Source organism: Carex rostrata, chromosome 15 (genome assembly GCF_964058835.1).
Source record: "Carex rostrata chromosome 15, lpCarRost1.2, whole genome shotgun sequence".
Classification (NCBI taxonomy): Eukaryota; Viridiplantae; Streptophyta; class Magnoliopsida; order Poales; family Cyperaceae; genus Carex; species Carex rostrata.
This window is the reverse complement of record NC_135932.1, coordinates 3437278-3451467: the sequence shown is the minus strand read 5'-3', so window position 1 is coordinate 3451467 and position 14190 is coordinate 3437278. Positions and strand designations below refer to the sequence as shown.

The window sequence follows — 14190 nt, the reverse complement described above, 5'->3', positions numbered from 1 at the left end:
GGCGACAAAAAGATCAGGTTTTACTTCATACAGCGCAATAATAGTACCAATCTTTATTTATTGTATAGAATTTCGTTGCATGAAGAGAAAAACGCTATGTTAAACAAATTTAACAAAAGCACTACCAAATGCAGCGAAACAATCGTATAATTTAAACATATAAAGGAAAGCGTTTAATCTACTGCGTTCAAGTGTTTAACTTTCATTGTAAATGAGTTAAATTTTCATTTTTAAAAACAAAAACGAATCCCCGAATTCATCCTCGAGCAAAAATTTACAGATCTAAACTGGAACCAATCCCCAGGCGCGTCCCCGAGCACGAAATTTACACCTCTAAATTTGTACTAATCCCTGAGGGCGTCCCCCAGCACAAATTTTCTTCATTTGTGCAGAATGTGCCAAGAACAGTACATGTGAACAAGTAAAGCATGTAAACCAATATGTACTGGCAAGTAAACAACATAAACAAAGCATTGAAAATTTGTGCATATAAACCTGTGTTTACAAACATTGAAAAATCTGTGTTTATAACCATATAAACTTGTGTTTACAAACACATTTTAAAGTTTATTCTTCAAACACATTTTAAATCATATAAACCTATGTGTAAAGCAAGTAAACCAATATATACTGGTAAGAAAATAACATAAACAAAGCAATAAAAATTTGTGCATATAAACTTGTGTTTACAAACACATTTTAAAGTATATAAACCTGTGTTTACATATATTGAAAAATTTGTTACAAACATATAAACCTGTGTTTACAAACACATTTTAAAGCATATAAACCTGTGTTTACAAAAATTAAAAAAATCTGTGTTACAAACATATAAACCTGTGTTTACAAACACATTTTAAAGCTTATTATTCAAACACATTTTAAAGCATATAAACCTGTGTTTACATACATTGAAAAATCTTCATTTAATGAATTACTTGTTCAAAATGGAGACTGTATTTTTAGTTATTAAATATTAAAAGCTGTTAATTTGCATAATTAAAATTAGAACCAATCCCCCATCGCGTCCCCGAGCTAACTAGGTTTAAATTGTACTTTAAAGTACTTTAAAGTACGTTCAAGTAAGTAGTTAATTAGTGATTACATGACTGTTAATAAGCTGGGGGACTAGCTCGGGGATTAGTGATTACAACTCCTCCTAACAGAATGTCCACGAAATTAAAGCGCAAGACAAAACCGTGCAAAGCTAACATTTAAAGCAATCAATGTAAAATAGCAATGCGTTAAAACATCGATGCGTTAATTAATGACAAATTAACAAATTTTTGTTATTAGCGGACAGTTAAACCCAATTAAACCAGTTCGAAGACAAACTCGGATTTGATGGCTCGGGGTACCAGAACATTTCTCTTAATTATAAGCTATGTATCACTCAAATAAAATATATTCATACTTTTTAGTAGTAGGTTTAAACCTCCTCTCTGGGTCATTTGTATTATTTCTGCTGTGTTTAATGTAAGGCCCAATAAGCCCAAAATGCGGCCTCTTTTCTTCTTTCCCCTTCTCCTTCGCGCCTTTGACAAAGTCAAACGCTCCCCTAACGGCTACTCCTAATTTGAGTGCTGAGTGAATGAGAGAGATGACTTTTATCACCGCAACGAAAGCAAATTGGATTGCCTGTGTTTCTCAGCTCGGAGAGAAATTAAATAAAAGGATTCTTGAATTTCTGATTATGGATTTTTAAATTTCCGATTATATGTGGATTCATGAATTTCCTAAGCTTGCTAGCAATAGAAAATTTAGATTTGATGAAAGAATATTGCTAAGTCCAACCTATTGTGTCTTTGCTTTATGAACATTTTTTTTTAGTGAAAATAGGAGTCTTGCGTTTTGCTTCATGATAAATAAATCAATTCTTTCAAAATCCTGATAATCCCCCTCTGTGATCTGAACCATAAATTTTGTAATAAAGCAGTGTATAAATTTAAGATCTGACGTACTAATCTTCATTAATATTCCTTAGGCATTCCACCAACAAAGAAATATTTCTCAGCTCTGACCTGATCAATTTTTTTCGTAGCCCATATGGGTAACATGTAAAGAGATAATCCTACCATTTTGATGCATAGTTAGAAAAAAAAATAAATAATAACAGCATGAGCATCCTACCATCTATTCTAAAAATTATATATTTTCCACCTCTAAATTTTATGGTTTTCCTTCTCAGAATATTTTAGATAGTTTCTTCCAACGAATTAGCGACCTATATAAGCAAAAGGCAATGATTATATCTATATATTACAGTTCAGGATTTCAACTAAATGAGTGACTTCGTTAAAAAGCCGATTGGAGATGGAGCGGTAACACAGTTGACTAGAAAAAAAAGGTCCTAGGACTGTGGCTACCTAAAGGTTGAGAGTTCGTACCCGCTCATGACTTAATTTGCAGCCTCTGCGAAGTAAAAAGAAAAGAATAAAAAAGCCGATTGAGGTTCATTAGAATTTTACAAAATTAAACCCATTGATATATTTAGATTTCATTTTTGTTGAAACTTAAATTTGAAACTCAAAATTTACATTTCAAAATATTTATTTAGAATCTTCATTTGTAATATTAAGAAATTTGAGGGTTAAACTGAATTATATTCTTCTTAATTGTGGATTTTTAAAATAGAGTAAAGATGTTGTCCCCCTTGAATCTGTCCCCCTAACAACCTTCTTTTTTTGTTCCCTCACGTGGTCAAAACCCACCCTCTTCAATCTTTTCTTAGAAAGAAAAAAAAAATTCAACACAACTCAAAACTCACCCTGTTCTTCTCCTCTACTGCTCGCCACCATCTACCCACGCCGACAGTTGTGATAGCGGTCGAGATCTGGCGAGGAGAGCGTGGTGCACCGTCGAGATCCGGCGAGGAGAGCGTGGTGCACCGTCGAGATCCGACGAGGAGAGCGTGGTGCACCGTCGAGATCCGGCGAGGAGAGCGTGGTGCACCGTCGAGATCCGACGGGGAAAGCGTGGTGCACCATTTGAGGGGGTCCATGCTAGCCCAGCAAAGGTTGTCACAGTGGAACATATGAATATTTTATTAGTTAGATATGCATACTTTATTTGTTAGATATGCATACTTCATGTTAGATATGAATACTTGGAAGAGGTGGGGTGAGAGAGACGAATCTGACTTTTGAATGTTGAATTGTATAAATTATTTCGAACATGTATGAATATTTTATTTGTTAGATATGAATACTTCGTTTGTTAGATATGCATTCATGTTATTAGATATGAATATTTCTTAGAAGAGGTGTTCAAGAAGAAGGGTCTGACTTTGAATTGTATAAATTATTTCAAACATGTATGAATACTTCATTTGTTAGATATGCATGAAGAAGGGTCTAACTTTGAATTTTGAATTGTATAAATTATTTCAAACATGTATGAATACTTCGTAATCGTCAGTATGAATACTTCATTTGTTTAGATATGAATATTTCTTTAGTTAGATATGAATAATATATAGATTTGCTGTAGTGGTCCCCAATCTTGGCAAATGTCTCTTTCAGACAGTTGCGGTCCCCAATCCAAGCTGTCACAAGACGTCAACGGTCCCCCTGGTCGTTACTGGTCCCCTCCAGCTTGTGTTTACATATGACGAATGGTTCTGATAATAAGTATGAATACTATACATTTGTAGGTATGAATACTATACGTTTTGACTATTAACTCAGAGTATAAATACTCCCATATCAGATGTTGGAGTCAGTTAGTGGTTCCCTGTCAAAAGTTGTTTGTCTTTTAGTGCGGGGGGCGTTTAGGGGACTGATATGGGAGTACTGTTAGTCGTTCCCTTTTAAATAATGATTAAATTTTATCCTTTAATAATATTTTAGTGGACTACTGTTCACCGCATTTTTGGATGCGTTTATTTCGGTTTAAAAATAAATTAAATAAAAAAATAAACTGAAGAGGCGTAAGTGCTCTTTAATTCTGATGATATATATTCCTTTACTATATCCTTTTTCTTATCTGATGATATAGATCTCTCTCTCCGTTGGTATCCGAAAGCAAAACGATAAGAAAAAAATAATAAAACCTCTTTCTTTGATTTACACCCACGAAAAGTTATTCTTCTTTAATTTTATCTCTATCTAATTAAGTTTCAAATAATTGATGGATATTGTGAAGTTATCGTTAGTCATTTTTTTTATCATGTCTTGAGTGATGTATTCGAATTATTTTGGTGGCAATTTCAAGTCTTGCACGATAGAGATAAAATGCATTAAAAGATAGTGCTTCGCATGATACTGATAATATTGTTTCAATTTAATTTAATTTGAATAAATTCTTAACTATCCAAATTTTCTGAATATTTACCCAACAATTTATCGTGATTTTATTATTAAGACAATAGATTAAATATGGACCATTGAAGTTGTTAATTAACTTTTCAACGAGTTATCTATGCTCAGAAGATTGCTATCAACAACTTAGATTTGTGATTCTATTACCTTCAAAAATATATTTATTACGTCATCTTATAAAATAATTGTGGTTAATGTAATCTTCAAATTTTTATTTTTTATTTGAAGAACGTAGGGTATATATATACTCTTTAAATTTTCTTAATTTATTAGTTTGTTTAGCTAGTAGTTAAGGCGATATGTTCTTGATCACATATTTAAATTCAATTGAAAATCTTCTTATAAATATATTTCAAAATATGGCACCTCAAGGCACCACACAGAGTCCTCATATTTACATGGGAGTGAGTCTATGGTACTATGCATATCACGGGTTGTTACCGTGCTACGGCTCTATATTCGAGTTTTCAAATCCTAACGGTCGATCCGAACCGTTCATCTTGTTCTCAATATTAATATGTGTTTGGAAACCAAATTTTACATTTTTTGAAAATTTTTTACTATATTTTTAGATATTTAGAAAATCACTTGATCTGAAAATTCTGGACCATCCAAAAACAGTGATTTTCAATAAATCTAAAAAAATAGTAAAAAAATTTCAAAAAATGTAAAATTTGGTCTCCAAACACATATTAATATGGAGAACAAGATGAACGGTTCGGATCGACCGTTATGATTTGAAAACTCGAATATAGAGCCGTAGCATGGTAACAAATCGTAATATGCATAGTACCATAGACTCACTCTTTACATGGCTCAAAACATGATACATTGACAGTTGATAACCTCATTAGAAGAGGGTGGGAGGGAGGGGGAGGGTAAGGATAACCGGGGCTCACAAAAGAATAATTTGTTAATAATTTTAATAGAGGAGTATTTTATTTGATGGTTTTTTAATTTTTAAGGAAGGACATTTTATAAAACTTCCCTTTTATTTTCTTCCAAACCAACACTAGAGAACAACAAAGTATATTCTCATAGAGGTGCACCGGAAAGCCATCTCTCAACCATAGCCAGGCATTCCTTCGGTTTATATTCTGTAGCAGTGTGCCCAGCACCCTATGAAAAAAAAATATTTGACAAAAATGAACAAACATATTCAATTAATGTGAGCTACTTTTTGCTTCTTTAATTTATATTTCAATGATCAAGGATCGATTTATCATATTGTCTTTTCAAAGTTCTTAATTTCAAGTTCAGACAATCTTACCTTGACAGTAGCAAATGTGAGGTTGTTCGAATATCTCCTTGTGAACCTAAAATTAAGCAATCCTTTTTATGTAAATTTTTCTTAAGACCAGAATTTGGAGTAGAACTAGGGTGTTCTTAAGCTCACAAAAGGATTGGTGAAATTAACACCAAAACCTATTGAAATGACTTCAAAAGATGTATCAAAACCATTGAAACCAATCTATTTCACGAGTTATGTATTTACATGTCAAATTTATAAATTTTTGAATAATTTTAGTAAAATGTCAAGCAGTAAAAAAAAAGTTTATAAGTTAATTTTAATACATTTATTTTTCATTGTTTTTTGACCGCCTGACTTTGTACTAAACTAATTCAAATATTTATAAATTTGACATATAAACACATCACTCGTGAAGTACATCGGTTTCAATATTTTGGATTCGTCGTCTGAACTCAATTAGATAGGTTTTGGAGTCGAGCTCACCAAACTCTTTGGTGAGCTTGAGAACACCTTAATTTTACTCCATAATTTGTTCTTATAATTAGAAAGCAAAGAAACTTACCCTGCTACTTGGCCACGAAAATACCAAGGTCTCCAATCATCTACAATTGAGAAGTTCAGGGATCGTATCCAGGCTTGTGTGCCAATATAAGGAGCAACCGAGTCATGATCACCACTACATATACACAACTTCAGTACATTATCTGTCTGTGATACAAAAAAAAAATGGAGATGCTCATAAGAAAAGACATTTCACAAAAAGGAAACTCATTCTTACCTATAAATAAGCGATGGGTAACCTTTACTGGTCACTTTAAGATGATATGGCACTGCACTTTGGACATCATTTGTGTATGGTACAGTTAAACATCTATGCCAATCAACAATTGTTCCCTACATGAAGTGCGCTTTTTGTTAAAATCTTGCATTTATGCAACAGTTTGTATCTTGCACAAATTATATCCTAGTTGTTAGATCTCATTTGGCAAGCACAAACTAAGAGAGTAACCATATGTACCTTGCGGATACCAAGCGCATCTCTGACTGTATCATTATTTGCCCAGAAGTCTGAAAGCAGGTGCAAGGATGACTGGATATATAGTTATGAGAAACAAATCAGATAATGTTTTTAAGAGCAATGTCAATGAAGTTGACAATTTCAATTTTAACCAGTAAAAATATGCATATAAATTTATATTCACTATGTAATGGGTTTGATTACATTCCTAGGCCATTACGCACTTTTAATCAAATTGGCCTCAACTAACCCCAAGTAATGGAATTATTGTATTAAATGTTTTCAGCTTATTGAAATATAACATATATTAGCTCAGTTTTAAATTGACACAAAATTAGATATATTTCAAAATTGACACCAAACTAGTAATATTTAAAAATAATATTAAAGTGACACCATATTATTCTCTCAAAACAAAATGGCACCATATTATTCTCTCAAAACAAAAGTGACACCATATTTAAAAATAAGTCATATTAAAGTGACACCATATTATTCTCTCAAAACAAAAGTGACACCATATTGGAACTCAATTTGAACTATAGCCTGATCTTTTACAACTACTATGCTATCCCCAATTTGGTGTTAATTCATTTCAAAAGAAAATGGAAATCGAAATACTGCCTGACCATATATACCATAACACCTGCCCCAATACTAACGAAATATCTGTCAAGATGTGAATTAGAATTTGTGCTATCTTTGTGATTTTGATATGCATTTCAGTTTGGAATATTTCTCTCAAGGATATCTTTCTCTAGCTAGCACATCTCTTCTTTCTCTCTCTGATGAAATATCGTCCTAGTCTAAAATAAATATCGGTCAATATGTGAATTAGAATTTGTACTATTTTATGATCAATTTGGAATATTTCTCTCAAGGATATCTTTTGTTTGTTGTTTGGGTGATTTGGTGTTTTGGTTAATAGAATTGGATAAGTTTTGTGCAATGGTGTTGTGAACAATTGTGATGGTAGTTGTATTGTGGTAATAGCAACTTTGGTTATTTTTAAGGTGGACAACAAGGACAACTTTATGGTTTTGTTAGACATGATGTCTAAGTTGGATAAAGGGCTTAAGGATGCCATGTTACATAGCAAGTAATAATGCATCCTTGAGGAAGTGAAGAATAATTTGTTAGTCAAGCTCGACATTGACAATGACTTGACATTTGACAGCAACCATCAAGATGTTTAGGATAGCATATATTTTTACAAAGACACCACCACTCAACATGATTTTCAGGTGAACAAATTATTGTTGCTATCATCATCATCATCACCATCAATTTGAGAGGGGATGTCAAGATGTGAATTACAATTTGTGCTATATTTGAGATTATGATATGCATCATAAGCATTACTCTGCACTCCAAAGGAACTTCATCATAAAACCTCCTTCCAATCGTCCTGCTATGAATTTGACCTAGTCTCGTATGGACTTCACATAAGGGTTCCAAGATACATTCTTCATTCACATCTTTTGTGGTCTGGTTGATAAAAAGTCATAAATAATAAACTAGCACATTATACTATTTTTTTCTTTTTGGCTAGAAGCCTGCAGGCATTCACATTATACTATTAATTATATTGTTTTCAGAGTGAGTCTATGGTACTATGCATATTACGATTTGGCGCTGTGCTACTGCTCTATATTCGAGTTTTCAAATCCTAACGGTCGATCCGAACCGTTCATCTTGTTCTCCATATTAATATGTGTTTGGAGACCAAATTTTACATTTTTTGAAATTTTTTTACTATTTTTTTAGATTTATTGAAAATCACTGTTTTTGGATGGTCCAGAATTTTCAGATCAAGTGATTTTTTAAATAACTAAAAAAATAGTAAAAAAATTTCAAAAAATGTAAAATTTGGTCTCCAAACACATATTAATATGGAGAACAAGATGAACGGTTTGGATCGACCGTTAGGATTTGAAAACTCGAATATAGAGCCGTAGCACGGTAACAACCCGTGATATGCATAGTACCATAGACTCACTCTTGTTTTCATGTTTTGATATATTCAAATTAAGGTTCCATCAGAAAACACATTGTACTATATGATATGCAACCATTGTGCTATGGGCCATTGATGGATGCATGAAAAAGAAAAGTCACAATTTAAGCCATTGTTTTCATCATCAATTTCTTTTGGGTGAGGATAAGAAAGACCCCAGGAGATTTGGACCAAGGGGTTAAATTTACAGGTGAAGCAACAATTGAATTATTTTTTGCAATTGAGCATCAACTATGTGGTTTAATCTTGAATTTTAATAACTTCACAGAAAGTCCGGCAAGTAAAGGTGTTAACTTGCTCTTTTGGCGGAGATGAAATTGGTCCTCCTTTGGACATATGAAAGTTTATATTGTTAATACATTTAGATTAAGTTTATTTCTGTTCCAAAAGGTATTTAACTGAATCATACCTCATCCACAGCATCAAGATACTTTGCACAATGAATGTTACTCGGGTTCGTGTAATTCCCTGAACAGCTTCTCTTGGTGGACTGCGCAGAAATTTAAAAAATTAGACTTTAAAGCTTCTACTATGATGGGATATTCTAGTGGTCAAAGAGTTGTTAAACCGGTAGTTAGACCATTTAATTCAGTTGGCTTGATAAATTACCTGGTATTAGCTCGGGACCAAGATTGAAAAGAACTAATTTAAACAAATCGTTGATTTGGACTCTGTTAAGGTTTAGTTTAGAAGTTGTGTGGTTTCACTGATTTGAATATATATTATATATGCCATCGTTTTGCTCTATTTATAATATGCTTGACAAATAGATTGATCCAACCATGAACTCCTCTATGTGATTTTTGTCAGTTATTTTTTCTGTACCTCAAATAGTTCATCAGATATAAGTGCCATTCCGTGAAAAAATGGAACCTTGGCATTTTTATCAAAACCGTGGATATCAGTCATGGGATTGCCAGCCAAATAACCCTTAAAATGCCAAATAATTTAAATTTTAATTAGTTCGAGAGGTTTGGTAATAGAAATGCAATAGAGAAACTATAAAAGAGTTTTCATTTGTTCCCCTATGCTTTAAATTTGCAAACCTTGAGATTAAATGGTGCCCCATGGGATTCTTTAGCTGTGATCAACAAAATGCCAAAAATTAAAATCAAGCATTTTAGTAAGGAACTGAATATATTATGCCAGCGAGGTAATCAGTAAATAGTGGCTGGTATCACATTGTTTGCAGAGATTGTCATTCTTTTTGTGTGCTTTTCACCCTTGTAAGCTTACATGCTAAGTAAAAATAAAAAATAAAAAAATAAAAAATTGGCTTGAAGAAAGATCACAAGTTACCCATAGCAATCTCAAGAGCTAGAACTGGTATGATCATGCCAGAATAGGAAGAGCCGCTTATATAGAGAGGATTTGACTTAAACTGTGGATACTCCTCAAGCCACTACATAGCAAAAGTCATGTTTTACTTTTTTTTTTCTTAGAAAATTGAGAAAACTTTTCACTTTCTTTCCTTAAAGCCTTTGGGAGATTTTGGATACTAAAACATGAGTTATCTTCAAATTCATGCAACTATCTCAAAACTAGAGATACTGATCCATTGGCAATTCCCAAAATTCAATTGTGAAGTGTGAACCAAACTTCAAATGATATAATCATTGCTGTTCCAATGTTCGTGACATGGTAGTGCAAGAAAAATATTAAATAAGTATTTCTAGGACTATATTAAAAAAAATTGGATTGAAAATTGCACAGTAACCAGAAAAAAAGGTTATACACCTTATAAAGAAAAAGTAGAAGCTGATGAGCTGCCTTAGTGTCAGAGGTCTCAAACCCCTCCGTCGTATGTGAATAAGAGAATCCAGTTCCCACTGGTGAATCAACAAATATAACACTGCTCACCTATTTGTTTTTTTTTTAATTTATTTATAACAATTCAACACTCTGTCAGTGAAGGAGAAAAAAGACCAGAGAGTTTGCAAATTCAGCACTTAAATTTTGGTGCTAGATGCCAATACCAATCCGTAATCAATTTTATTTATTTTTAATTGACTTAATCAGAGACATGCTATTATACTATTACTCAAAATATTGTTCTAAAATGCAGAACAATATTACAATATATCATTACCCCAACAACAACTCTATTGCACTCGAAAATATACCTCTACATCTTACCATTAGTGAAGAAGCATACTTGGTTTGTGGCTTGATAGAAAAAAGCCAGTATCATAGCACCTATTTATGTCCACTTAAGACGTCAATGTATATATATCTATACTTTATATTTTATTTCATTAAAGGGCTCCAAGTACACCCCAATATTTTTAGATGCTATTCTCAAGAATTGAGCATGCAACCTCTATGGAGAGACGGAGCTCGTGCCACTCCACTAAATCTGTGGTTCATACATCTATACTAATATATTTCCTTTTTCAGTTAACTGAAAAAAACAAATCCTATTTTTCATGCATATGCTTTTAGAAGCTCCAAACTCTTTACATGCCACTGAGCAAGACCAAAGTCTCCTCTCTACTTAATGCATATTTTATTGATTGATTATTAGCTATTGTTATTATTTTCAGTGTTGCTCAAATTAGCCTACGTACATAATCCTTTGTAAGCAATGAGAATAAAAAATAACCAATGAAATATTTTCTATTTAAATTACATCTCAAATTGTATCACAGATTTCTATCATGGTATCACATATTTTCCCGGAACCTCAAATTCAGAAAATAATTTTCCGGAAAGTGACCCTCTGGATCCAGAACTTTTTTTCCAGATATAGGGGTTGCATCCGACAAATAATTTTCCGGTTTGGACAAATCTGAAAATAAGTAGAATTTGAGTGCAAATTTGTAAAATTTGAAAATTTTTGGATATTAATAAAAATTTTGGGACTAGACGGCCAAATCTTGTAAGTAATGAGAATGAATTATATTCGACAAGTGCTGTCAAGGTTTTAAAAAAAATGAGAATAAATAACTATCAAGGAATTATTTTTTTTCTGCAAAATTGATCTCAAATTCTAACATCACCTTATCGTGCTAATTGTTTGCATGTTTTTGCGTAATCATTACATAGCTACCACATAACTTCATAATTTATCTCCTTGGGAAAGACCGGGATTGATATATTTTATTAGAATAGAATATGGCTAATATAACATCAGTCTATATAACACTAACTCCAAAACCTATCAAATCGAGTTCAAATGGTGAATTCAAACCGTTCAAACCGATCTACTTTATTAGTTGTGCGTTTACATGTAAAATTTATAAGTTTTTGAGTTTATTTGATATCAAGTCAAGTGGTCATTCATTTTTCAATTTTTTTGCCGTTTGATTTGATACTAAAATAACTCGAAAATATAAAAAGTTTACATGTAAACGCATCACTCATAAGTAAATTGGTTTGAACGACGGTTTGGATTCACCATTTAAACTCGATTTTATAAATTTTAGAGTTAGTGTTATATAGACTGAAATGACACTGATGTTATATTAGCCATACTCATTAGAATACAAAAAAATATATATATATGCTAGTAATATTATGTTAATAAATAAGAATAGTCGAGCTTCTTGGGAACTGGGAATTAAATTTTTGGCCCTTCCCAGTGTATAGCATTGATGACTTGACGAACTCAAGTACCAAGATTTTAAATTTTTAATATAAAATATAAATAGAAATCATGTAAATACTTCATTTTCAATTTAAATGGATGGGTTAGGTTAACCCGTTACCCGTTGACAACAACAGAAATTAGTTTCCAAACAGAAAGAGAGACAAGAAAGAGAACCTGGGTCCAAGAATCAGGCTTATAATAGAGGGAAGGTACACCATCTACATAATTTTGTAGATCAAATCCAAGTGGCCCTGCACAGAAAATCAACGCAATCAATCGCATAATTTATAAATTTGGACGCAATTAATCATGTATGGTCATCATACCTATCTCAATGGCCAATCCTAAGAGGGAGGAGCAACCGGGCCCACCTGTCAGCCATAGCAATAGAGGATCCTCCTCTGGATTTCTCTCTGATTCAACGAAGTAGTAGAAAAGTTCCACCCCTTTTTCTTCATCCACCTCCCAAGTAGCTGTTCAACAGTTCAAATGTTTAGTACCCTCGAGTTTCATCAATCAAATGTTGATTTATTCGGGGCCAAAAATTCAAACAAATTATAATACAAAGTTTGGACAACATTTAAATAATCTGACATAATACAACATGCATAATGCCTCAGAAGTCAGAAGTTTATATCAGTTTCGATATATATATATATTTTTAAAGTTCATATGCACCAAAGAAATTCCCAAGCAATATACTTCTTGTATCAAGTTTCTCTTTACCTTTTTTTAAGTAAAAGGGGAAACAAAAAGAGGTGACAAGAGTGTGTACCTAGGGGTGTCAATGGTACCTTTTTAGCCATTTACCTGACCCGTATCGTATTCGATAAGGCGGGTATGAGTAAGGTTTTTTATTTGTTAGCTTATTGGATATGGATATGGGTAAGAATTTTTTTTCGTTAAATAAATAGGTAAGGGTATGGGTAATAACTATTTCTTACCCGTTACCCTATAGAGTAATTATAAAATTCAAATATATATTCAATTCAATTTCCAACCCACTTAAATGTATATTTAATTCAATTTCTAACTCACTTAAATGTATATTCGTGTTTTTGAATTTTTATTCTTTATAAAAAATAATTTAGTTTGAATTGATTGCACATTTATTTTATTTTTTATTAGAAATGCAATTATATATGTGTTAAAATGAATGAGTTTTTGATATTTAATTTGTAAAATATAATAAAACTAATTATTATACTAGTATTATCCGTTATTTACCCACTACCGTTTCGTTATCCGATAATATTAACGGGTAAGGATAGAGTAGGGTAAGATCAATTTTTAATGGGTATGAGTAGGGTATGGGTAAGGTCAATTTTAATGGGTATGGGTATGAAAATGTCTCCACCTGACCCGTACCGTACCCATTGACACCCCTATGTGTACCCAGTTTCTAAAGCAAATGGCAACAGGCCATCGAACCCCGGGAGGTTGTCGATTTGCTTCCGAGCCGAGACTAACTGCCATGGAGAGTAACACAGCACAAACATAAGAGAAAGTAGAAAACATTTGTTGGGTGCTTGTGGTGAATATGCCATTTCCCCAGGCTTGATTAATCCACCTCTTCTCTCTCTTTTATGGATTGCTTTCTTTCTCTGAGTTTCATTAATTTGCGGAAAGATGGTCAATTCCCATTTACATAAATATATATATCATGAGTTTCATTAATTAATGTAATTAAGGTTTGGTAATTAATGCAATTAGATGGTCAATTCCCATTTACACAAATTCTCTTTCACATTAATTTGCATTACCAATTTCACCGTGCATTTCTTAATTGATTCATTAACTTTCTTCAGTTGACAGAAACTAGACCAAGAGAAGTATGTATCATTCTTTTTAGGTGAAATTAAAAGACTTAATTTTTTATAAACTAAGTTTTTTTGAAATGAAAGGTGAAAGTCTAGCCTATCAGCTTTCTCCAAATTCATGTGTATATCATAGATGATTTTTTCACTTTATGAATTTCGAACCAATGATCTCTTA

General features: G+C 32.5%; 1 protein-coding gene across 1 annotated transcript; it reads right to left on the bottom strand.

Moving 5' to 3' along the window:
• Window positions 1-5315: 5315 nt before the first annotated feature.
• LOC144566617 (serine carboxypeptidase-like 2) lies at window positions 5316-12672 on the bottom strand (the record flags this gene model as incomplete). The annotated part of the gene is made up of 13 exons (XM_078316664.1): window positions 5316-5438; window positions 5590-5635; window positions 6134-6247; window positions 6350-6465; window positions 6590-6661; window positions 7952-8077; window positions 9016-9096; window positions 9432-9536; window positions 9653-9687; window positions 9906-10008; window positions 10344-10466; window positions 12370-12446; window positions 12522-12672. Coding segments are annotated over 13 exons (1233 nt in total), but the record flags the coding sequence as incomplete, so codon positions are not given.
• Window positions 12673-14190: the final 1518 nt, after the last annotated feature.